Source organism: Pteropus alecto, unplaced genomic scaffold, assembly GCF_000325575.1.
Source record: "Pteropus alecto unplaced genomic scaffold, ASM32557v1 scaffold78, whole genome shotgun sequence".
Lineage (NCBI taxonomy): Eukaryota > Metazoa > Chordata > Mammalia > Chiroptera > Pteropodidae > Pteropus > Pteropus alecto.
In genome coordinates, this window is record NW_006443124.1 from 9,528,373 (window position 1) to 9,554,014 (window position 25,642).

The 25,642-nt window shown below is 34.6% G+C and overlaps 1 protein-coding gene and 1 pseudogene across 2 annotated transcripts in view; both read right to left on the minus strand.

The window, feature by feature from the left end:
- SEC24A (SEC24 homolog A, COPII coat complex component) overlaps positions 1 to 20,464 on the minus strand; it is a 57,723-nt gene extending 37,259 nt beyond the window's left edge. Inside the window, exons 1-3 of one of the 2 annotated variants that reach the window (XM_006923117.3) lie at positions 20,062 to 20,464; positions 5,990 to 6,484; positions 1,419 to 1,589 (exon numbers count right to left, since the gene is read on the minus strand). In XM_006923117.3, the coding sequence (XP_006923179.1) occupies positions 1,419 to 1,589; positions 5,990 to 6,484; positions 20,062 to 20,158 (763 nt within the window). In that variant the 5' untranslated portion in view covers positions 20,159 to 20,464. The remainder of the gene's footprint in view (positions 1 to 1,418; positions 1,590 to 5,989; positions 6,485 to 20,061) is intronic. The other variant, XM_015598132.2, reaches the window with a different exon arrangement.
- A 3,819-nt stretch (positions 20,465 to 24,283) lies between these two features.
- On the minus strand, positions 24,284 to 24,402 carry LOC112471953 (annotated as a pseudogene).
- Positions 24,403 to 25,642: the final 1,240 nt, after the last annotated feature.

Here is a 25,642-nt window from a genome sequence, read left to right on the forward strand (position 1 = left end):
GCATAATAAAAAAATAAAATAGATAAAAAAACTAAAAATTAAAAACATTTCAAAATAAATTTAAAAAAAGGATGGTCCTTTGTGGAGTTTATAAAATTATATACTATCTGAAAGATTTTAGCTGTTGTGAGAGCAGCATTAAAAACCTCTAAGGAACAGTATACATTGAAAAAAAAATCACCCAATCAATACTATTAAAAGGTAAAATAAAACTATAAAATCCTTATTTAAAAAATATGGAACAAAGTAGAATCCAGAATTAATTTGAAGGTGAAAAAAAATAAAATAAAATTTTATCTTATTCCCCGCCACCCCCCGCCCCAGTTTAAAGAGTTAAATGCCAGGGACATCTACTTATAAAGAACAAAAGTTTTTTTCTAGGTATATTTATGAACCCTAATTCAGATACAGAAGAACTAAAAAATCAGTAAATAGCACCAACCTCTAACACCAAAGTACAAAATGCTAACTTAAATAGCCATTATAATACTGAATAGGTAAGTTTAACGGTTTCAATAAAGTCACTAAATTCTTTCCAATTCTCAAGATCATCTTGATACAGAAAAACTTAGCAAAACTGTTTATAGAAATAAACAAAACCATTGTACATATTTTTAATTGGTTAAAATTTTAAATATTTATTGTAGCTTACTTTTCAAAGTTATAATGTGGCAACCAGTGAGACATGGCTTTACCATTTGTAACTGTTAACACCATTCTTTCCAAACAATTCACAAGTTGGTATTTTTTCCTACTTACAATTCTTAAAAAAAATTCAAGTAGAAAACACAAAAATGATAATATTTATAGTATTTAGTAGAATATGTCAATGGTTTTCCCCCTCCTGTTTTCCTATTTCCACATTTTGCTGCAATGGTTATTTTACAGGGAAAATCAAATTTCTTTACTAAATATTGTTTAAATTTGTAAACATTTTAAAGTTACATCCCAAGACAATGCTTTAAAATATTTGATTATTTTATATAAAACTTCAAAATGCTTGTATATTTAACTTTTTATTTAGACTTGGAAGTATTTGCTATTTATAATAATAATGGCAATCAAAATTCTGCTTCCATGGAAAAGATTCAATAGATTAAAGGATAATTCTAACACCATGTCTAGAAGAGCAGAAATTCTCCTCTCTACTCCTTCTCCCAAAAAGCACCTAACTTTATAGCCACAGCAACAAAAAAAACTTAACAGCAGTGTTTCCCAAATACTAGTCCACAGCCCAGCATAGGCCAGTGGGATTCTGATGAACTTTTTTAAGTTCTATATTTCTGAAAGCCATTCCTAATCAAAACAACTAGATTTTCTGGAAAAATATGATTTGGATGCACAGAATTCAGATAATATTCATCCTTTTGGCTCTAATTCAAAACTTCAGGACTTGACTAGGTTTTTGCCATGCTTACCTTCTTGGTTGATAGCTGAATTAAATGAGGGCTGTGGCACAGCTCTATGTGATGATTTCTGAGGAGTGAGCGCTCTCACTGGAGGGGGTCCTCCGGTTGGAGGTGGCCCAATAGGAGCTCCTGGTTGAAAAGTGGTAGGCAGAGGCGGATTCACTAAGGGGGGTGCAGAACCTATGGAAACATTGGTTTTTCATGTGTCACTTAAGAACTTAAGGCAAAAGCCAAAACATCCTTTTAATAAATTTGAGTAACTTCCAAATTTACATTTTAATTATATTCACCAATAAATTACCAGAAATGTTAATTCTGCAGATTTATGACTTTTTAATTTATATGCATACTTTACACATTTCCAAGTCTCTCCTACCATGCTTCCCGTCAATTACTAAAGCAGTGTAAGTATGAAATCAGGATCAAGTCATTTATAGAGTGAATATAATACCCTGTTTATTAATTTTCATTAACTGATCAGTTTCAACAGGCCATGTCAAATTCTGGTTGAATTTAACATGATTAAAATTTTATTAATGGTCTATTATCCATTCAATTACCATCAATTAGGTTTAAAGTTAGCTTATTAAAACTACAAAGTATTGTGATTACTCTAAATTTTCCAAGTTTTATTTCATTTTGCTTCATTTTTATTGGGAGTATAACCAGTTGAAAATGAGACTGTAAATTTGTACAATGTTCACTAACCTAGTAACAAAAGTAGTTTACTTTCAATAATGTGTAAATACTATACTAAAGACAATCCCTAAGATTAAAAACCAGGAAATAATCCAAAGTTTATGTATATACTTTATAAAACACTGCTATTCAAGAGGTCTTACTCTTGGAGAAATTCTCCTATATGATATCAAAAGTTCCAAAACCCACAACCACCAGTTAGTTCATTCAAGTCACCAATATTGTTCCAATCTTCTCATTTGCTAAAGAAGAGAAACCAAGTTTACAAAGTAGATAAAATACTACTGGTAAGTATATGATTTAAATTTTCATTGGACGCTTCTTTTATCCTCTGAATTTGTAAATGAAAGAGGTAATAAATGTTACTTATAGTACATTCTACAGTTAACCTTGTATTCTGTAAACTAATACAAATATGAAAACTTTCAATATGCTTCTTCAATAGTGCCCAATTCTCCAGGACCAAATTGAAAAATTACTGTATTACTAACCCTTATAGCTCCTAATAAGACTAACCAGTGCCCTGTTGACAAAACTGAAGACAAAGATTACAACCACGTAACTCCCTTATCGAAGAAGCACCCACACGTATCTTTGGCAATACAGACAAGTCAAAGGTACTAAAGGGCAAGGTACATTACCAACTCAGCATGAATAAAGATGTATGACACATCTGGCCACAAGGATGTAACAACTTAATGTTTAACACAATACAATTGAGGTTATAGAGATTTTTCCACAGCTTTAAGAAAAATATTTTTGAACCCAGAAAATTTCATAACATAGACATTATTTTTTCAAGCTACATGATTCTTACTTATAATACTAATAACTAGAGTTTCAAAATCTGCCTTCTAAGATCCCTAAAGCTAATATAAGGATGCTAAAAGGTGGCGTATTCGGAAAAAAAAAAAAGGAGAATTTTAATGTGGACTAGAAACTTCATGTAACGTACAGTTTGAGATCAGACAATCAGGCACCTACTATCAATTATGGTTGAAAAAACAGAGGTAGAAAATGAGAAAAAATTTTTAGAGGTCTCATAAGACAAAAGAAGGGTAGTCATACATTTATCTTAGGTTCATTTTATTAGTTTATGTATCTTTCTTGCTCCTTTTATATGGACACTTTCATAAGTTTCGGCACTTGGCTTATGTCCCTTTCACATCTATGCTGCAGTCGAGGTGCTCTACCTGAAGTCTTCTGTTATAGCCAAAAATATTTCAGATTATTGATCATGTGCTGTTAAACAAGAAGCTACATCTACTCAATTATATTTTGTGGCTTTGGGTAAATTATTCAAGCCTCAGATTTCTTGTAAAAGAGACTGTTATGAAGATTAAATAAGATAACACATACAAAAGTTTGGTAAAGTGCTAGAAAATAATAAATATTCGATAAATGTTACCTATAATTATTAATAAAGTGAAATTAATAGTCATTCATTTCAAGTGACTGATGCTCACTCATGGTGTCAAATTAATACGAAAAAAAGTAATCAGAAGAATTTTGGTTCTAAAATGGTGGGTCAGAAGATTTCTACAAAGAAATTTTTTAGAAGTAGCCTTAATCTGTACAAGGCCAAAATGCATTCATCAGGGCCAGTGGCTGATCAAGAAGCTAAGAAAAATAAGCAGTTTCAACAGTTAAAAAACTACAAGCCTGATGAAGTGTTTATAGATGCAGACATACATGAGTATAAAAAGGTAACTACTGATATTACTATTTCACTTGATTTTACTAGTTCATTTCTTTGAGGATGTCTGTTGAGCAGAATTAATCTGCAGATCCAAATATAGGATTTTAAATGCTTTTTAAAGTAACACTATTAATGTTGGTAAGTGTATAAGACTAATTTTAATAGCAAAAAAAAGGATAGTGAAATGAGTAAATGAACCTACTTTTGAACCAGATATAACCAAACCCTAAGTTTAAAAATAAAAAGATTGAAGTCAGTCTAATAATATATAGATTTCTTTCCAAACTGCTATATGGTTTCAACATAATCCCTTATCAAAATTCCAGCTATCTTTTTTTTACAAAAATTGACAAGTTGATTATAAAATTTTTATGGAAATGCAAGGGACCCAGAACATCTAAAACAATCTTTAAAAAAGAAAAACAAAGTTGGTAGCACATTTCCCAAATTCAAAGCTCACTACAAAGCTACAGTAATCAAAATGTTCTGTACGAGTATAAAGATACACTTATAGATTCTGAACAGACAGTTCTCCAAAGAGTAAATACAGATAGCTAATAGATGTATGAAAAGATGCTCAAGGTCACTAATCATCAGAGAAATGCAGGTTAAAACTACAATGAGCTATCACCTTGCATCTGTCAAAATGGCTACCATTAATAAATCAAAGAACAAATGTTGGCAAGGATGTAGAGAAAAAGGAACTCTTATACACTGTCAGTAAGATTGCAAATTGCTACAGCCACTATGGAAAACAGTCTGGAGGTTTCTCAAAAAATTAAAAATAGATATACCTTTTGACCCAGCAACTGCACTTCTGGGTATTTATCCACAGAAAACCAAAACAATAATTTGTAAAGATCTATGCACCCCTATGTTCATAGCGGCACAATTTACAATAGCTAAGATATGAAAGCAACCAAAATGTCCGGCAACAGATGACTGGAAAAAGAAATTATGGTTCATATAGATAATGGAATATTATTCAGCCATTAAAAAATGAAATCCTACCACTTGCTATGACATGGATGGACCTAGAGGTTATTATGCTGAGTGAAATTAAGTCAAAGATAAATACCATGATTTCACTTACATGTGGAATCTAAGGAACAAAAATAACAAACTAATCAAAAACAGACTCATAAAAATAGAGGTTAATCTGGTGACAGCCAGAAGGGAGGGGGGTTAGGGGGCTGAGAGAATGGGGTGAAGGGTTAAAGTACAAATTAGTGGTTGATAGATGGTCATGGGGATGGGGAGCACGGCATAGCAAATGCAGTTAACATTAATGTAAAGGCTAGGTGGAGAGCCAGAGGAGAGAAAGCAATTAGGGGGATTGTTTCATAAACTATATAAATGTCTAAACAATGTACTGTATACTTGAAATAATAAATTTTTTTAATTAAAAAAAGAGATACACATATAAATCAATAAAATAGAATTCAGAGTCCAGAAATAAACCCTTACATTTATAATCAATTGATTTTCAACAAGGGTGCCAAGATAATTTAATGGGAGAAAGAATAGTCTTTCTTTCACAGTCCTGAGACAACTGTATGTCCACATGCACAAGAATAAAGTAGAACCCCTAACACCATATACAAAAATTAACTCAAAATTCATCAAAGACCTAAATGTAGAGCTGAAACTATAAAACTCTTAGAAAAAAACATATATATAAATCTCTGTCCACTGCTTTCTGACTACAATTGTGTTCAGTACCATTCCTCACTCCGAAAGTATTATCTGTTTTGACTTCCAGGATCCTACAGTTTCTAAGGCCAAAAACTGTCTAAGCCATGACAAAAAGATAATCTCGGAGCAAGACCAAAGAGAGACCACAGGGATTGAGCTTCCCTAGAATACAAGATGCAATCAGTTAATAAAAATAATGGCCAATATTTAAGGAAATGGTTCTGCGTACATACCTGATTCCCTGAAATATAATGAGTAACTCAGAGAAACACAGAGGATATCTTCAGAAGAAAGAAGTAAAGCAGGAACAACCTATGATTTTAAGTTAACTCAAAGGTTAGAGGATTAATTTATTTAGAGATTAAAAATGATTTTAAAAATTAATAGTGTTCTATATGGTTTTAAGGCTTGAAATATTAATTCAAGCATCTAAACAAGCAAAAGTTTCCAATTTCTATATTTTTGAGCTCTCCTAAAAGAACTCTACCTGGTTTTATGAAGTTGTTTTGAAGTGAAGGATCTCCAGAAGAAACATATTGATGAGTTGTTGTCAAAGTTGTATGCCCGGACATACTTGGTCCAGATGATGCACGAGGATAATGGTTTGTCTGTGATCCTGCAGATGGATAGTTATGTTGCCAATTCAAAGGTGGTGGTGCATTGGCTCCAGGAAGAAAGCTACCAGAAGGCATTGATGTAGCAGCTGGGTTCTGAGAAGTAGATTGTGGCATTCGGGGAACAGGACCACTATGAAGTGAAGGTGTCACTGGATTAGAAGCCACAGGTGGTCTATAAAGAGTCTGCCCAGGTCCCTGATAATTACTTAATGGAGATACAGTCTGAGAACCACTGCAGGTAGACTGTCCAGAGACTGGATTCAAAGTTTTTGCCGGTATTAGATGAGGGTAGGATCCTGGTAGCTGAGAATTGTATCCTTGGCTCACTGACACTTGTGAAGACATCAGTACATTTTGGATAGGACCTTTCAATAAGAGGAGGAAAAATTAGTCTTGCAAACAAATAAAGCAATAGTTTTAAAAATACAGCGAAACATGGTATTCTTACAACTCAACAACAAAAACACAACCCAATCTAAAAATGAGCAAAGGATTAAATAGACATTCAAATGTATTTCCAAAGAGATATGTAAATGGCCAGTAAATACATGCAAAAATGCTCAACATTATTAGTTATTAGAGAAAAGCAAATCAAAACCACAATGATTTATGACCCACTCCAACGAGGCTAAAATGAAAAAGATGGAAAACAACAAGTGCTGACAAGAATGTGGAGAAACTGGAACCCTCATGCATTGCTAGTGGAAATGCATAACGGTACGACTACATTGGAAAACAAGTCTGGCAGTTCCTCAAAATGTTAAACATAGTTATCATATAATCCAACAATTCCACTTACTCTCCATAAAAACTTGTACATGAATATCATAACATCATTGTTCATAATAGCAAAAAGTGGAAACAACCTAAACGTCCATCAAATGATGAATAAACAAGAGAAGTAAATCCAGACAATGGAAATTTTTTTGCTTTTTGTTTTTGTTTTTTTTTGTTATTTTGATTTTTTGGGATACTGGAATATTATTTGGTCATAACAAGGAATGAAGTACTGATGACATGCTACAATATAAATAAACCTTGAAAATATTATGCTAAGTAAAGATAAAGTCACAAAGGGCCATACATTATATAATCCATTTATATGGAAAGTATAGAAGAGGAAAATCCACACAGAGGTAGATTTGTGGTTGCAGTGGTTAGGAGGAAGAGGGAATGGGGAGTGACTGCTAATGGGTATAATGTTTCTTTTTGGGATGATAAAAATATTCTAAAATTGATTGTAGTGATGGTTCCCTAACTGCGAATACACTAAAAACCACTGAATTGAACACTTTAAAGCTGTTATTTAAAAAACAATCATTAGAATCACCACTTCTACTCAGGAATATACTATCATTTCTGTCCATAAAATTAGACAAAAAAGGAAATAAGATGAATCTTTTTAAAATAGATGGTACTCATACAAACTTAATTTCTTTGGACTTTTTACATTTAAAAGATATAAAAAGAAAATATCTTCCCTTCATATCTCCTCAATCCATGTAACCAATGTACAAATGTCATCAGAATAATTTGAATCTTTCATAATTTCTACAATGCTTATACAAACATACATAAGCATATGTATATAGGTAAATTAGGAGGCCTACAAAAGCATATATAGCTATATAGTATGGAGTTGGGGGGAGGGAGTTGTCTATATACATAGGCTCTACGAAACAAAAAATACGGGTACCTTCCAGGAGAAAAGAAATAGATCTAAATGTGTTAGCTACAGCATTGTTTATAATAATGAAAAACTGGAAACAAATTTTTTTTATTGAGGTATCCATCAACAGATTAAATTATAGATTAGTCACACAATAGACTATCAATAAAATGAACAGATGTACACCTACCAACAGGGATAAATTACAAAAAGAATAAAGAGAAAAAAGGAAGTTAGATAAGTATGATACCTTTCTTATAAAACTTTTTATCATGAAAAATTTCAGACTCAAAAATAAGACTGCTTTATGTAGTCTCCCACAAAAAACTGAAATGTTGAATGGAATTACATTTGATTATATATTTTGGATTGTTGACATTTTTATGATGGAAAAATTTTCTATTTAGAAACATGATCTATCCCTCCATGTATTTAAAATTTATTTTATGTCTTCCAATTATATTTCGTGCTTTTTTCATAAAGATGTCTTATACTTGATTTAAATTAAATTGTGCTGATTTATTGCTTTGTATTTTGTAGCTTGTAAATACTAAAGGAAAAGCTATTGATTATTCAAAGTACCATAAATACAACTATTAGGAGAGATTTTCTTCAAAAAGAACTTCTCAAAAAAGAAGTCATATATAAGTCCACAAAGTCATATATAAGAACCACAAAGGTTCTTCTTGTACAAGAATGCTTTGTCATAGGGGATTAATACTATTTTTCAAACAGTAGATAACAATCCAATAATGGGTTATAAAATTAATGTCTTACAAACTATCTTTTGTGTAATGAAATAGAAGATAGTTAATGAAAATATCACAGCACATTACATGTAATAAAGGCAAATATTGTGTAGTGTTATTTATAAATAGACATGAATATAGGAAACCCTTCAAAATGTCTTATTATAGATTATGAAGTCTGAAAGCCACTTGACCAACTGATACCTTTGAGTTTTCCCTTATCTCTCATTTATTCCTCACACATCCCTTTTAACTTTTACAATACCTCTATGATTTATTCCCTATACATCCCTTTTACCTTTCACACAGTATCTTTTAAAACATAGATCATATCAACTCCCCTCGAAAATTCCAAAGTCCTTATTTTGTTTATAGGAGCCTCTCTGTCCCTGGCTTCCTTCTTGTCTCATTTCCTACTTTCTTTCTTTCTTTTTAAAAACTATTTGACATTCATTTTATTTTAATAAAACAGTGCCAAGACAATACTTATGTTCTTTCTGATCTGGAAGTAAGTATACTGTATTCTTCTGATTCTATTTGTTTTTTGCTTGCTCTCCAGGCATATTTTAGAATAAAGTTCAATTTTTCTGTAAGGTTTGGTTAAACAGAGTATGTCAACTCAGACAAGTGGTCATTTTGAACCACATATTCACTCAATTTGTCTTTATTATATTAATCAAGCATGGTTCTTATCTTTTAGGCCCCTCCAGTCCTAATTTGATTATATTACTAATTAATAATATTTGTTCATCTGTATCGTCCAAGGAGTCTTTTTAACTGATATCTCTAACTCTGAAGAGGTGGCTATGCACCCTGTACTTAAGCCAACTTGGAAAAGATTTGCAGTTCCAAACAAACACACGTCTTTACAATTCTATCTTGTAACAGTTTATCACACAAAAATGGCTTAATAAATAATTTCCACTAGTGACTTAAAGCCCCTTTTAAATATGTATTATAGAATCCCTCTTGAGTTTAGTAAACACCTATGGTAAGGTCACTATGTCAACTGACATCAGTTACTCCATTTCATAGCCAAAACCCTTTACTAGCAGGCTATTCAAAGAATTGTCTACTCCCCTTCCTCTCTACTCGGCTCCAGCCACACTCACCTTCTTAATATTCCTTCAACAAGCTTAAATATACCTTCACCATAAGGTTCCTCACTTTTTACTCTGCCAAGAACACTCACTCTTTCATGCATCTCCCATTCCGCTCCATTCAGGTCTCTTTCAGGTCTAATCTCCTCAAAAAGGCATGGCCTTAAAGCCATTTTTAAAATACCACCTCTTTCATTCTCTTTCCTTCTGACCCTGCCTTATTTTTCTTTCTAGTGTTTACCTGACACTTATTTATTTATAGTGTGTCTACCTCACTTATAACATAAGCTCCATGAAGGTAGGGACTTTTTGTTCTTTACCATAGTCTCAACACCTAAAATGTACATATCACATAGCTGATACTTAATGTTTGTTGAATGAATCAAATATATATCATAGCACAGTCTCTCATTTTGAACAAAAGAGTACTATCTGGGGAAAAGTGAGAATCAACTTTAATAAAGTCTAGTTTCAATTGCTTTAGTGATCACCTGATGAGATCCCTTAAAATTATTCCACAATATGGAACTATAATGTTGAATATTTAGGAAAAATTTAGTCCTAAAGACATTAGGTAGGGTAAGCATCTATATACCTGGGGGAAGTTGGAGCAGAGTGAGGGGGCAGCACCAGCAATGAGAGAATGGTTACATATAGGGAAACTGATCAAACAAAATGAACCTAGAAGTGGTGGGCCTACATTGGGGTTATAATTGAAACTCATGGATTTCAATATATATGTAGATCCTCTAGCTCCATCTGCTGAGACTGGGAGCAGAGACATTCTAATAGCACTGATCACATCTAGTACTGAAATTTTGGTTTCTAAATACTATTCTCCACTGAAAGGATCACGGATGATTCCTGAGTTTGGAAGTACAAGATGAGCCTGCAACACCTTATTGTGCCAGAAAGCAAGAAACTGCCCAAGAATAATAAGACATGACAAGAGAACAAAGAAGACAGCTAGAAGCTCACAGGCCAAATCTGAGACATAAACATCAAAATAAATAATGATAACAGATTATAACCCACTGAAAAAATAGTCCACACCAATATAAATGAATTAATTAAAAGACTAACAAGAAATGAGATATTTACATAGTCTCAAAGTACATCCCTATAAAATACTAATTACAAAAGGAAAAAAGGAGCAATTTTACTGTAGAGAAGCTTAGCAGACACCCTCTTAATCAAGTGATTAAAGTGAGCATCATCAATTGGACGTGGTTCCATAGTGTAGCGGTTAGCACATCTGCTTTACACCTCCTGGGTTCATACCCCAGTGGAGCCACGGTCCACGGTCTACGGCCATGCTACCTTGAACAAGCCCAATGTCTGATCTCGGAAGCTAAGCAGGGTCGAGCCTGGTTAGTACTTGGATGGGAGACCACCTAGGAAGACCAGGTGCTGTGTAGGAATAAATAATAATAATAATAATAATAAATAAAGTGAACATCAATAACGGAAAAAAAAGAAATTATGTGCCACCTGATAGGATGTAATTAGAGCATCTGTTCCGTAACAATCCTGCTATCGTGCATAATCTGAGTCTAACCATGATGAAATATCAGACAAGCCAAACTGAGAAATATCTACAAAATGACTGGCTTGTAATTTTCAAAAGCACTTGGGTAATGAAAGTCAAGGAAAGACTGAGGAACCGTTCCAGATTGAAAGGCACTAAAGAGGCATAACAATTAAATGCTACGTGTAATTCTAGACTGGATTTCTTTTTTTTTTTTTTTTTTTTTTTTTTTGCTATAAAAAGGTTTATTAGGACAACTGGTGAAACTTGAATGGGGTCTGAGGATTAGATGATAGTAATGTTGATTTTCTAATTTTGATAGTTGTAGTTATTTAGAAAAATTTTCTCATGTGTAGGAAATGCAAACTAAGTAGTTGCGTGTGTTGGGACATCATGTCAGCAACTTACTCTCAAATGGTTCAGGGAAAAAAATTCTTGATATACCTGCAACTTGTGTATAAATATGGGATTGTTACAAAATAGAATGTTTAAAGCAATCCAGTTATATTGTAGAGACCACAAATCACACCTACTTAATAAATGAGAAAGGGTAATAAGAACTTAGAGTGGCTTAGGGTAAAATTTCTAAGGACAGCGTCTTACCCAAAATCAAAGTGTGGTACATCAAACAACTTAAAAAGAAGTGAAAATTATGTACTCTGAAAAGCTTTTCTAGTAATGATAACAACACTGATGTCAGAGGTGAATGTGAAAAACTATACAAGATACCAATTCACAAGTACTAGGATGGCTATAATCAAAGACTGACAATAACAAGTGTTGTCAAGGATGTGGATAAACTGGAAGCTCTAATACATTGCTAGTCGGGATGTAAAATGCTATAGCCACTTTGGAAAACAATTTTGTAGCTTCTCAAAATGTTAGAGAGATATCATATGATACATCAATTTCACTCCTAGGTATGTACCCAAGAGAACTGAAAATGTATGTCCATGAAAGTTCACAGTAGCATTATTCATTATAGCCAAAAAGTAGAAATAACTCAAATGCCTATCAACGGATAAATGGATGAACAAAATGGGGTATAGCCAAACAATGGAGAACTATTTGGTCATAAAAGGAATGAAGTACTTGATACATGTGACATGGATGAACTTGAAAATAGTATGCTAACTTAAAGAAGCCAATCCACTTATATGAATTATCTAGAATAGGCATATCTATAGAAATAGAAAGTAGATTAGTGATTGCCTAGGGTTTGGGATTTAGAGACAAATGGAGAGTGATTATGAGTTCAGGGTTTGGAGAGGGGTAATGAAAATGTTCTAAAATCAATTTGGTGAGGGTTGCACAACTCTGTGAATATACTAAAACCAATGAATTGTATACTTTATTTAAATGGCTGAGTTGTATGGTATATGAATTATACCTCAGCAAAGCTGTTTTTAAAAGTGACTTAAACGAAAAAGAGGAGAAACATTCTAAATATTCATTAACTAATGAATGGATAAATAAAATAGGATTTATTCATACAATGGAGTATTATTTGGCAATAAAAATAAAGTACAGTTGACTCTTGAACAACACGGGTTTAAACTGCATGGGTCTGCTTATATGTGGATTTTTTTTTCAATAAATACAACAGACATATTTCTCTTCCTTAAGATTTTCTTAATAATTTTATTTTCCCTAGCTTTACTGTAAGAATATAGTGTATAACACATATAACATACAAAATATGTGTTAATCAGCTGTTTATGTTATCATAAGGCTTCCTATCAATAGTAGGCTATTAGTAGTTACATTTGGGAGAAGTCAATAGTTAATATGCAGGGTCAATTGTACTAATGAATACTACAATATACATGAATCTTGAAAATATTATGCTAAGAGAAAGGCAGTCGCAAAAGCTGATATATTCTATGATTCCATTAACATGAAATGTCCAGAATGGGCACACCTATGGAAATACAAAGTAGTTTAGTGATTGTTTACTGCTGGCAGGTGAAGGGATGGGGCACAGGGACTCAGTGATAATGGGTATGGGATTTCTTTTAGGGGCAATATTGTTTTAAAATTCAACTGTGGTTAGTGGCACAACTTTGTGAATATACTAAAAAAAACATTCAATTGTAAACTTTAATGGGTGAATTGTATGATATATGAATTGTATCTCAAATTGTTTTTAAAACAAGGAGAATAATTTATTCAATTCATATAACAGTTACGTCTGGGAGAGAGAAAGGGGATGTGATAAGACTCATAAGGGTTTCAGAGGTACTGGTTAAATTCAAACGCAGTGAGTATAGAAGAGTTCATTTTATTATTTCTCTTTAAAGTTTTATACGATTTGTGTATTTTAAAATAAACATTTCAAAAAGAAAAATGGTGCATGTAAAGAATTTAAATAAAATTATTTCATGAGTATAGAAGTAGAAAATTAATGTTTCTAACATAACATTTAAAAAAACATGCAAATATCTTTAAATACAAAGTTTAAAGATGCATGTGTTAGTAAAATAAAACATTAAATATTAGGAATAGTCTTCTGATTAATTTCATCCACAGTCCTAAAATTTGATACTTTCAAGTGACCTGAAAAAAATTGGAGAAGAAAAAAATCTTACTGGGAAAATGGAACATTGCCCTTTTTTAGATTCACCTTATATTTAAGCATATATAGTTTTTCAAGCTAGAATGCTAAATGGACTAAATTTTATTGTCAAGATATCATCTTAACTTCTCTGGACACAAAATGAAATTTATCTCCCCCATAGAGCCTGGCACCATTCTAACCCAAATATTTGATTTGGTTCCCTCTCCTATTTAATTGTTAAAATTTAGGGGATTATAGCAGATCAGAAAAATCAGACTGGCAAAATCACACTCATCTTTCCAAACAAGAAAAAAAACCCACTGGGACCAAAAGGAACAGTGAAATAAACTCATTTAGCCTTGGATCCCAGCAAATATACTGTCTTCACTGAGAACATTTCAAGCTAATTTCTGAACCTATTTATAATCAGGATTTTTTTTTTTACTGATCCCTAAAGACTCTGAACAAAGCAACATATTTATAAATATAAATATAAAATGTGGCATGGTAATCTGGAGAATTGTTTAAAGTATTTAAACGGTGACCCTTGGCTCGGGATCATTTTAAAAGAAGGAGACTAAAAGACTGCCCAAGAAACCACTAACGTGGAATGCTAAATCTGTTGTTTAGAAACTAGGGAGTATTCTGGATACCATAAGACTGACCTATACTCTGTACATACTTGGAAAGCAGCTAAACATTGTGACTATCTTACCATACACGCAGGTTTAAAAAGGTTTCACTTTCTCTAAATTTTATTCCCTCAATGTTTATATAACTCATTTATATAGTTATCTTGAATCCTAGGAACAACACATAGGTAGAGAAGGAGAGAAGCATAAATAAGTAAGTTAAATTATATCTCTGGCTGATCTGCAAAACATCGAATCAGAGGGCTATGTTCTGGGAAATTAACTACTTATGATTCTCCAGACTACTTTGCTTATATATGTATGATTTATCAAACACTAATAGATGAATTACAGAATCTGCATATTCTAAAGGAGTCTAAAGATTCTGGTATCCTGAGAAATCCCAGGCTTAGAGCAGCTAAACAACTTGTCCCAAATCACACCACAAGTTAGCATAGTTCACTGAACTCCCAGTCATTTTCTATATATTCAAACTCCATACTGTGATACATATTCAATGTCTGGGACTTACTATGGAAAACTATCTAAAAGAAGGTCACTCTACAATCAACTTCCTGATAAGTATGAGGTCACTCTATATAAAATGTATATGGAAAGAGGCATTACAAAGTAGTAATTAAGAGGACTGACTAGAACAACTAAGATCAAATTCTGAACAACTAAGATCAAATTCTGAAATTTAGTAACTGTTTGTCCTTGAGCAAGATATTTAACTTTGCTAGATCTCAGTTTCCTCATCTATAGAAAGGGAATAGTAATAGTACCTAAACTATAGCGTTGATGTGTATGGTAGGCAGCAAAATGACCCCTCAAATATGTCCCAGTCCTAATTTCTGGAACCTGTGATATGTTAGGTTACACAGCAAAAAAGGAATTAAGGTCGTAGACAGAATTAGAGTTGCTAATCAACTGACCTTGAAATGGAAAGATTAGGTTATCAGGGTGGACCCAATGTAATCACGAAGGTCAAAAAGGGAGGCAGGAGAGTCAGGGTCAGAGTGATGCTAAGTGAGAAAGACGACAGGACACTGCTAGCTTTGAAGATGGTAGGGGACCATGAGCTAAGGAACAGGGAGAGCCCCAGGTGGAAAAGGCAAAAAACTGGTTTCTCTGTTAGAGCCTACAATAAGGAATGCAGCCCTGATGACCTATTCCAGACTTCTGACCTCCAGAACTATAGGACAATAAATTGTGTTGTTTTAAGCCACTACGTTTGTAGTAATTTGTTACAGCAGCAATAGGAAGCAAATACCATGTGAGAACTGATATTTAAGTGAAACATTTATAATGGTATTTCTCGTATAGTTAGTATTCAATAAATGTTTGCTACTGTCATCATCTAAGAAACATATTTGTGTTCTTAGCAATGCAGCACTCACCAATATTTCTGTTATTAGTAAACCAAATAATTTCATCTGAACAAATATTTTTTCCTAGTCTTTCATTTAAAGACTGATCCTTTAAGCTAATGATTCATTTTATTCCAATGGTTAAGAACATTCAATTCATTCCTGATTGAGAAGACATTTTACTAAATATCTTCTGAGGATACAAAAGTGAGTAAAGCCCACTCTATCCCTGCCCTCAAGTAGCTCACAATCCACCAGATGGGAAGACAAATTTTTGATTTAGCGCCTCACCTCATACATCAAAATACACTCTGATCACTTTAAGAGTTGACCAACTGAAACTATAAGTACAACAAATGGATGCCACTGCATGAGTACAATTTGTGGGTCAGTAACTAAAAATAAGGGCTTTAAGAAAGCAATGGAAGGATTAATGCAATGCTAGGAATCAAAGTAAAGATAAGGGGCAATTTCAGGATCTACAAGACATTTATGAAATGTGATGCTGAAACAGCAAAGACATGGACTAACTACTAACAAAAATTAGGGTCAGGTCATGTTTTAATTATAACCCAAATAAGCTAGGTGATATTTTGAAAAATATTAACTAATATTTATTGTAATTATATGTATCCACCTACATAAAGAAACCAAAGAGAAGGTTCTGATCCTTGATTCAGGGACTAATTCAAGGTGCTAGGTCAGAGATAACAATCAGATAAATTGAATAACTGGTTAAGTAAGGCTGCCTAGGTTTAAACCTAGGTTCCACAAATCAAGGTTATTAGCTATGTGACCTTGAGCTAGCTGTTTGACCAATCATCTAATTATCTTTGAAAGTAAACATAACGGTTCTAACCTCATAGGGCTATTGTGGGGATTAAATGTGATGATGTATACAATGCAACCTAACACAGTGACTGAACACAGAGTAAGTAAACAATAAATGTTAGTTCTTATTGCTGCCATTTCTCTTTCAGGAGCTCCCCATCATCAGCAGAGACAAACAAGAAGCTCAATGCCATAAGTTCTAACAGAGGCATGCAAAGAGTCCTAAGGGAGTCCAGTTACTTGCCCCACTGAAAACACTAATGGGAACTCAGCCACAACAATCAGTGTTATAGACCACATGTCAATTTTATTCACAACATACCTGGATCATGACTAAAGACTTCCTATTAAATACACAATCATAAACATGGTTTACATCATAGTGAAACTAAAAGATATCTACATTTCTGTCATGCCTAAAATAGAGATATGAGTACAAGTCTAGCATTTAAACTAATGACCACCCCCCATACCCTATTGAGTTTTAGCTGATATTGTGCAAAAATCCACAAAAAAAATTTACCAGAAAAAAAGGAAATTAGAAGTGAGCTCTAATCTTATAATGAATAAAGTCAATACATATTTAGTGACCTAAATTACAAAATATCCAAATATAAAACTTTCATTCAATAAAACTGGTAACTGCTAAAATGTGCTAGACACCATGTAAGGAGCTGCAGAGAAGATGCTGTGCAAAAGCAGATATTCTTGCCCTCATAGGTTTTACAGTCTAGAGGTTAAGGCAGATAATTATTTTATAAAATTACAATATACCAGGGGAATCTGGGTGAGAAAGGGCAAATATCCTTCTCAATTTATATGAGAAAAGGTGAGTACTACATAAATATTACAAAATACAAAATTAATAAAGCTATAGTTTCTAACTGCCTTACAAATGGATTCAAATAGTCATTAAAGCAGCTAATTCACAATGGGAATCAGGCTTTGCCTTTAGCCTTATTACGTGGTAATCAGATGAAGTCTTGCAGTTCACTATCAATTTTTGCAAAGGAAGTATGTGTACACAAATCTACAGATTTAGAAAAATCTGTCTAGGCAATTTTAGATTATAATTCAGTGTAACAATCTACCACAGAACTGTCTCCCTATGTGAGGAATTCTATAATATAATAATGATACTATACAATATGAAAGCAAGTTATAGAAAAATGAAAAACGTAATTACAGTAATCCCACCTGTACGATATGAAAGCAAGTTATAGAAAATGAAAAAGGTAATTACAGTAGTCCCACCTTATCCACAGTTCCACTTTCTGCGGTTTTAGGTACATTTGGTCACCCACAGTCTGAAAATATTTAATGGAAAATTCCAGAGATAAACAATTCATAAGTTTTAAATTGTACATCATTTTGGTACCTCACTTCATCTTATCATATAAGCATTGTATCTCACATCATCACAAAAAGAAGGGTGAGTATAGTACAGTAAGATATTTTGAGAGACATTAAAAATTTTTTATTACAGTATATTGTTATAACTATTCAATTACTAGTTATTGTTGTTAATCTCTTACTGTGCCTAATATTTAAACTTTCTCATAGGTATGTGTGTACAGGAAAAAAACATGGCATATATAGGGTTCATTACTATCCAGTTTCAGGCATCCACTGGGAGTCTTGGAACAAATTTCCACAGATAAAGTGGGTACTATTGCATTTGGTCTTTTGATTGTATTCCAAAAAATAACTGAAGATCCAACTGAACTGTACTGTGTAATTTAAGCAAGCTACATTAAACCTAAAGCTTAAGAGTATTCAATAGAATATTTAAGCTGCAATAACTGCCTTGAAAAACTTAACCAAAAAAAAAACTACATTCCAGCACTGAACTTTTTTTTCACCTTCTAGAGAAATAGCCTCCCCTCCAATTCTTCACCACATCCTGACTCTATTAATAGTGGGATGCACAATAAAGGAACCCAATATAGCACATTAGCCACTTTACTGAGACTATTTCTACAAAAAAAACCTTTAGAAATGGAGCTTATAAAAAGACTGTCAAAATTATATCTTTAAAAAAAAAAAAAAAGGTAAACATTTATACAGCTCTATGATTTCCTGCCCTATCTGAATCCCCATTTGGCTCTGGACAACCTGTGTACAGGGACTGTAACCTGGGTTTTATTTTTCCAAGGACAAATGTCTGTTGGACTGGATCAAATCTACATAGCGACAACATCTCTAATACAGCATATCGGAGTGGCTAAATTCCTCTGGCATTTCAAAATTAACAAAACTATACTTACATATAAGCTTACAAGCATATATGCAGGATTTGCCATTTAAAGTTCATGTAAAATTGCAATATATAGATTATATCAGAAAAAGCCACAGACATATAACATTTTGCTTAAGTTTTTTGACCTTAAAGTAAATGCCTTAAAATTTCATCTTCAGTGTAAATGTTAGTAAATAGCCTAGCATAAATGTAGTTTACAAGATGTTCCCACAAATTTGAGAAAGAACAATTGATTCAACTTAACACTATTTCAATGCTTACCCCCACACTTATTGTGTCTGCCTACTCACAGACATTTTTATAAGTCTTTGAGAGCCTTCTTTGAAAAACAGCTAGTAGTCCTCTAAAAACAATGTAAATTAACTATTTTAGTATTGGTGATCATCTCAATCTTCATATGAATTTTAGATTCCAATGGGCGATTTAAGTATTTTAGTATTCTAATTTTGTTTTCACAAACCAAATATTTCATAGATAAATTGGTAACTTGGCAAGCTATTGGCAGAAAATCTCTTCTCTTTTATAACAATTACAATAAGCTTAAGAAATCACAATGCAAGGCAATTTAAAGAATCCTAGAGGAGGTGAAAAATATAAGACACTCCCACACCAAATGACAAACTTTAGTGCCAAATGCACACTTTTGTCAGAGGTTTCAGAGCTGTGGCTAACCACCTCCCAAGTGATGTAAAGATCTCTGGAAATCAGGAGATTCTCCCCTATATTTGGTTCTTCGAAAGCCGAAAAACTGAACAAATGGCCTAAGTAAAATTCGGGGAAGGTTCTGGGAAATTCTGAGCAAGCCCTAAAGGGGTCTCCCAAAAGTACAATCATTCATTCATCTTCGCAAATTCAGACTGCAGGCCCTGCGGAAGCAAAATGAATCAGATCCCAAACTCTGCTCTCTAGAAGACAGGGGGTGGCGCGGAGGGAGAAGGCACATAAACAATCATGAGCTTTGTATAACAGTTTTGAGGTATGGACCGAATCTATTTTTTACCCATGTATACCCAGGGCGTTACATACAGCAGCAAGTGCTCATCAATGGTTCGCTTAAAGAATGTATAAATAAATATGAAACACTAAGACAAGCTGAGAATTGCGGGGGCGTATTCGCCACGGTATCCCTGGCCCAGCCGCCCACCTCCCCAGGCTCCTCAGTCTCCTTAGGCGGCGGCAGCAACCAAAGTTCAGCTCGAGCCCGGGCCCAAGCTGCGCCCTCCCCCCGCCCCCGAAAGGCACTTACCGTTGGTGTAAGGAGACCCTGAGGCCGAGGCGGCCCCATTCTGGGCCTGGCGGCCAGTGAGGGCGCCGCCGGAGGCCGGTATGTCCGGGTGCGACATCACGACGATGGTTATCGGTTTGGGTCTGGTCGGGGTCTGCGACAAGTCCAAGCGAAAAGCTGAAAGACGACTGCTGGAAGCGAAGGGAAAGGGCTAACGACTTAGGGCTGAAGGCGGGGAGGAGAGAGGGCGGCACAGCAAGCCCTAGGCCTGGCGCCGCATTCTCCCCAGCCCACCCGGGGCCACGCCGGGCCTGGGAGCTGAGTCTAGGGAGTCGGACCGGTGGGGCCGGGAACGCTGGCTGGAAGACGGCAGCCAAGCGGAGAGAAGGGAGGCCCGCGCCGGAAGTGTCTGTCAGCCGCCGGCCGCGCAGGCGCAATCGGGACACGTGGCACTTCCGGCTCCGGGCTGGCATTCGCCGTCTCAGTCGGTGCTTTTGGCTTTCCCCCAGGGGCTGCTCAGAGGCCACCTGACAGTTCTGGGTGTCCCGGCCCTAAGGACCGTGCTCGGCCTCGCCTGCCACGTCATTGACTCTCACCGCCGGCCGGAAGTGGCGTGTATCACCACTACGGAAATCCTCGCGGTTGTCATCTCGCCCGAAGGGCTAGGATGGAAATCAGGGCTTCACTAGCTGCTTTCGTAGGGTGGAACTGAGAGTTCCTCTCCTTGGGTTTTTGTGAAGTTTACTTGAGTCGACAGACGTCATCTTCTGTTGAGGTTACATGTCTGGTACTGAACCGATTAACGTTCATGGCAGTATTTCATTTCACATTTCATCATATTCCAGGTGTAAATTGTAAATGCATTTTTAAAAAAGGAGTGTTTAATTGTGTACGTGTGTTAAAAGCATAATCAAATCATAGAGAAGGCCTTTGCTTTTTGACCGGAAGATTCAGAAGTAATTTTAATTTTGAAACTCGCTAATTCATAGCATAGGCATGGCTAAAGTTCATTAATAGCACATTGAATAGCACGTTTAAATGGCAGTTTATTTCCTCTTCTAAGAGTTTACAGTAAGGTAAAATATTCTAACTTCCTTTCTGGACAAGCAGACTTTTTTTAGTTTTGAGGCCAAAGAAAAGTAGAAACGAGTGATTAGTATAGTTAATGGATGATCTCAATAATCACCTTAGCTACCTTCATTCTAGGTAGATTTTTTCCTGCTCTAAGCTGATGATAAAGTTCTTCTTTAAACTACAGATTTGTACTATTGATTGAAATGTCATGCCAAAGCTTTTGCAATCCCTGAAGAGTTAAGTACATCTTTAATATTAAATGCCTGCTGTGAAATGTTAATTACATACAAAATGAGCAAGACCTAAACTGCTATATCAGGCCTAAAAAGCAAACAGTAAGAATTAAAATAACTAAGTGTTAAAGTTTACCCTAACCCTATTTTATCATTTGCCTGAGACAGTAGCTAAAAATATGTTTTTTGTGTGTGGAATTCCACAGCTCCTTTGTACAAGATACAAGTAAAAAGGCTTCTTTAGAATGAAGGTACTTTTCATCAAACTTTTCAGTCCATAGTCCCAAACCGTATATCTTTCAAAACACTTAAAAAACACAAACAAAAGCTTCTTAGTGTTTTAAAGAAAAAAATAGACCTCAGAGAGAAACTGAACCTTCCTGAGGTCAGACAGAAAATCAGGGGCACTCTTCAAATGGCCATATGTTTAAACCTGGTGTTAAACTTGCTTTAGTTTAGTTGGGTTTTTTTATGCAACTCCTTAATTATCTTGGCTTGTTGACCTTGGCACAAGAGTTTGATCTGGTTAAGTCAAACTTTCTTTGAACTTTGTTCTGTGTAAGCAATATCTCTGTGTTCAAAGAAAAAAAAACTGATGGAGAGGATTAGCCATTTTAGAAAGTAAATAATCTCACTGGTTAAATCAGATTTAAAAAACAAATAATTTGCTAATAAGTAAACAATGTTTTTTTCTAAAATGGTTCCACCCCTAAGAATCCATGTTGCTTCTATTCCCCCCAAAACTATGGTTAAGTCTTTAAAAAAAAACTTTTTTGACATTTTCAGTGTAGTCAGATTTAAAATATTGAGAAGAAAGAGGGTTTTGATAATTCTTTGGTTGGACATCCTATATCTACCCTACACTGCCATATACTTTTTTAAACTTATGTCAGTTATATATTCTACTTTTTTATCCTTGTTTTCTAGAACAACAGGACCCTTCTGCCACCATATACACCCTTCATGTGGATCTATCAGATTTTCGTACATTATTTTCAAAACCTTATCCCTATTTAAGAAAATTATAAACAAGTGACACAAAAGTGTTTCAGTAAAGAGACAGCACTATACAAAGAATATTCCATTAAAACTGATTATTTATTTAATCCCCAAAAAAGGGATACAAGCATTTCTAATAAAATTTGCTGATATGCAGAAGTGGACGTAGGCTTACATCAGGGCCTCTTTGCCTGCCTGTTCATGACTATTGAATTGTCAGCTGATAAATGGGATTTTTTTTTTTTTACTTTTCAGGATAGGGGAAATTATTTTAGGGCTTTTAATTATTTTAAAAAGCTATTTCAGACAAACAAAAAATTTCAGCTACAAACAGGTGTGTTCTGAAACTTGTGGCTCCACTTTAGGAACAGTTCCTTTGGCCTCATTTTCCTCTGACAGGATATCTGTTTGTATCTGAAGTCAGTAGCTCTGAGGTTACATCACAAGTACACTTATCTCACACCAAGCCATTAAATCCCATTGCCTTCTTTGAAAACTTCATCTTTATGTAATTCTTGCTATTCTCACTGCCCGCTAGTTAGTTTTCATCATCTTGCACTTGAACTATTGCAATAGTCTTTCCGGGTTCCCTCTCTCCAATCCATCCTGCATGTTAAATTGAGCTCCTAAATACTGATTCTGTTTTTATTTTTCTGTACCCCCAAACCTGTAATTGCTCCCTGTGTCTGCTCCATCAAGTTAAAGTTTCTCTGCATGGCTTTTCTCATATTCTAAGTAAAATCCAAACCTTCCAGACCTGGCCTTGCTATCTGTCTACTTATACACTTCCTCTCAATCACTCCACTCCAGATATACTTGATATTTCTCTAGCTACTCGAGCATAAGCCTGCCTTTTACACTTACTTTACACTTACTTTTATTATCTGGGATCTTCTTCCCCAAGACAACTATATAATAGTTAAGAACCTAAAAGAATTAGAGACTGACATAGTTTTGAAGCAAGTGCTGGTGAGCTATTGAACATAGCTCAATCTCTCACCCTTTCAGCCTTTATTCCAATGTTACCTTATTGATGAGTCTTTCTCCAAACACCCTATAAAACAGCATATCCTTCCTGCTCACTTACCCTGCTTTTTTCTCCCCATAACACTGCTAATGATTGTTATATATTTGGGTCTATGTTTATCTTTCTTCAATGGAATACAGTTCTATACATATCCTGTCAATTCTAAGGGAATCATTTAAATTTCATGTCTGCCTCCTTGTTTAGACTGTCAGAGTGTAGAGACCAGAGACTGTGTCCTGTTCACCTCTGTATTATCAGCACTTGGCTTGAGGTGTTCAATGAGCATTTTTAAATGAACAAGTTTAAAGTGTTATCTTTTCCAACCCTCTATTCTATTTTGACCCTCATTAATTCACTACAAGTTCATATTGCACTTATAGCCTAAGCCACATCACCAGCACTTGCTTCAAAACTATGTCAGTCTCTAATTCTTTTAGGTTCTTAACTATTATATTACCTTGTGCTCATTGCTGATTTCAGTTTTTAGTCTTGACCTGTTCCAGTACAACCCACACACTGCCACCAGAGCAAACTTTCAAACACACAACTCTGACTATGCTCAAAATGCCCAAAAGGCTCTATAGTTTGGAAGTCAAGGTCCCTGATAGTCCAGGTCAAATCTATCCAGTCAGACCTGGTGCTTTTCCCATTTCCCATCTCTATTCCTTTCTCTGTGTTATTTCTTCATTATAATACATCATCCTTTGGGAATATCAATCCCCATTTTACATACGCGGGATCTGAAACTTTGAATGGCTAGTAATGTTAGAATTGTAGTCTCTACTCTTTTTTAAAATTTCTTTTAATTTTCTTAATTTTTTAGGCGAGTCAATCTTTGGTTGACCTCAAAGATTGCAAGGACCTTGTCAGCTTACAATCCCTTATTTTTTTATTATTTTTAAATTTTTTATGCCTACAGCGCCTGGTCTTCCTAGGTGGTCACCCAACCAAGTACTAACCAGGTCCGACCCTGCTTAGTTTCTGAGATCAGATGAGATTGGGCTTGTTCAGAGTAGCATGGCTGTAGACCTCTAGCTACTCTTAACTATTGTACCCTTAACTATTGTACTCTTAACTATTATATTCTATTAAAAATGCAGCTATTAAAATTCACGAGTTAGAAGAATACTTAATTACATGGGAAAGTGCCCATAATAAATAATTAAGATTTAAATTTTAAATGTTTTACAAAACTACATAATATGATTATAACCTTAAAACTGGTTATATCTGTGAGGTGCAACTGGGGGTAATTTTTCTTTCCATTATGTTTTTCTTGATTTTCCAAACTTTTAAAATTTACTATGTATTACTTTTATAACAATAGTCATCAAAACAATTAGGAGAAAATATCCTATGTGTCTTTAAGGCTCTCCTCAAACACTGGCATCTCCTCCCTCTCTACTCCCTCACCTCCACCACCACTTTGTACTTTGTTATCTTTTTTCTCCCCCTACCTCCTTTTATAGTTGTAACCTAACACATCTCCCTGCCAAACAAAAGGTCCTCGAGGGAAGACTATGTCTTGCTTATTGTCACATTCCTCTATTCCTTGCTTATTGTCACATTCCTCTATTCCCTTTGAGGGAAGACTATGTCTTGCTTGTTGTCACATTCCTCTATTTTTGTGTTGCTGAAGCCAGTCGGAATCATAATTTAGATTTTTTAAGGCTAAAATTCCTGAAATATCAGAAAAGAAAGGTTATCCAGATAAAACCTAAAGAGTAATCTTGAGGAGCCCAGTGAAATGCCTCAGACCATTTAATCGTGTTTATTAACCAAACAGAATTCAAGAGTAGGTGAGTGGAAAGGAGCATAGAAGGAACCCAGACTACGACAGGCTTTTCCAACTCAGACCAATTGACTTTAGGAAAATTATTCAACCCCTTCAGGATAAAATGTACCTAAGAGTCCTTCATGTTATGAATGAATCACTTGCTTGTGTATATTGAGCACCTATTGTATGCCAGGCACTGAAAATAAATTTCAGAGGGAGAAAGGTAGATCTAGTTCTTAATCTCAGGAAGCTTACAGAATGTCTGTTGTGGGAGACTTTATATAATGATACATATTGTGCAATTATAAGCAAGATAACTTCAATGATAAGGCAAATTGTCCAGTTGCTGGCTAAACCTGTAAAAGAGGACTTAACCAAGTCTGGGAGGGAAACTTTGATGAGAGAGGATTGACTATCTGTGCCGAGACCTGAAGAATGCTTAGGAGTTAGCTAGGTGGAGAGAAATCTGGAGAAGCCTTTCTGGCAGCAGGA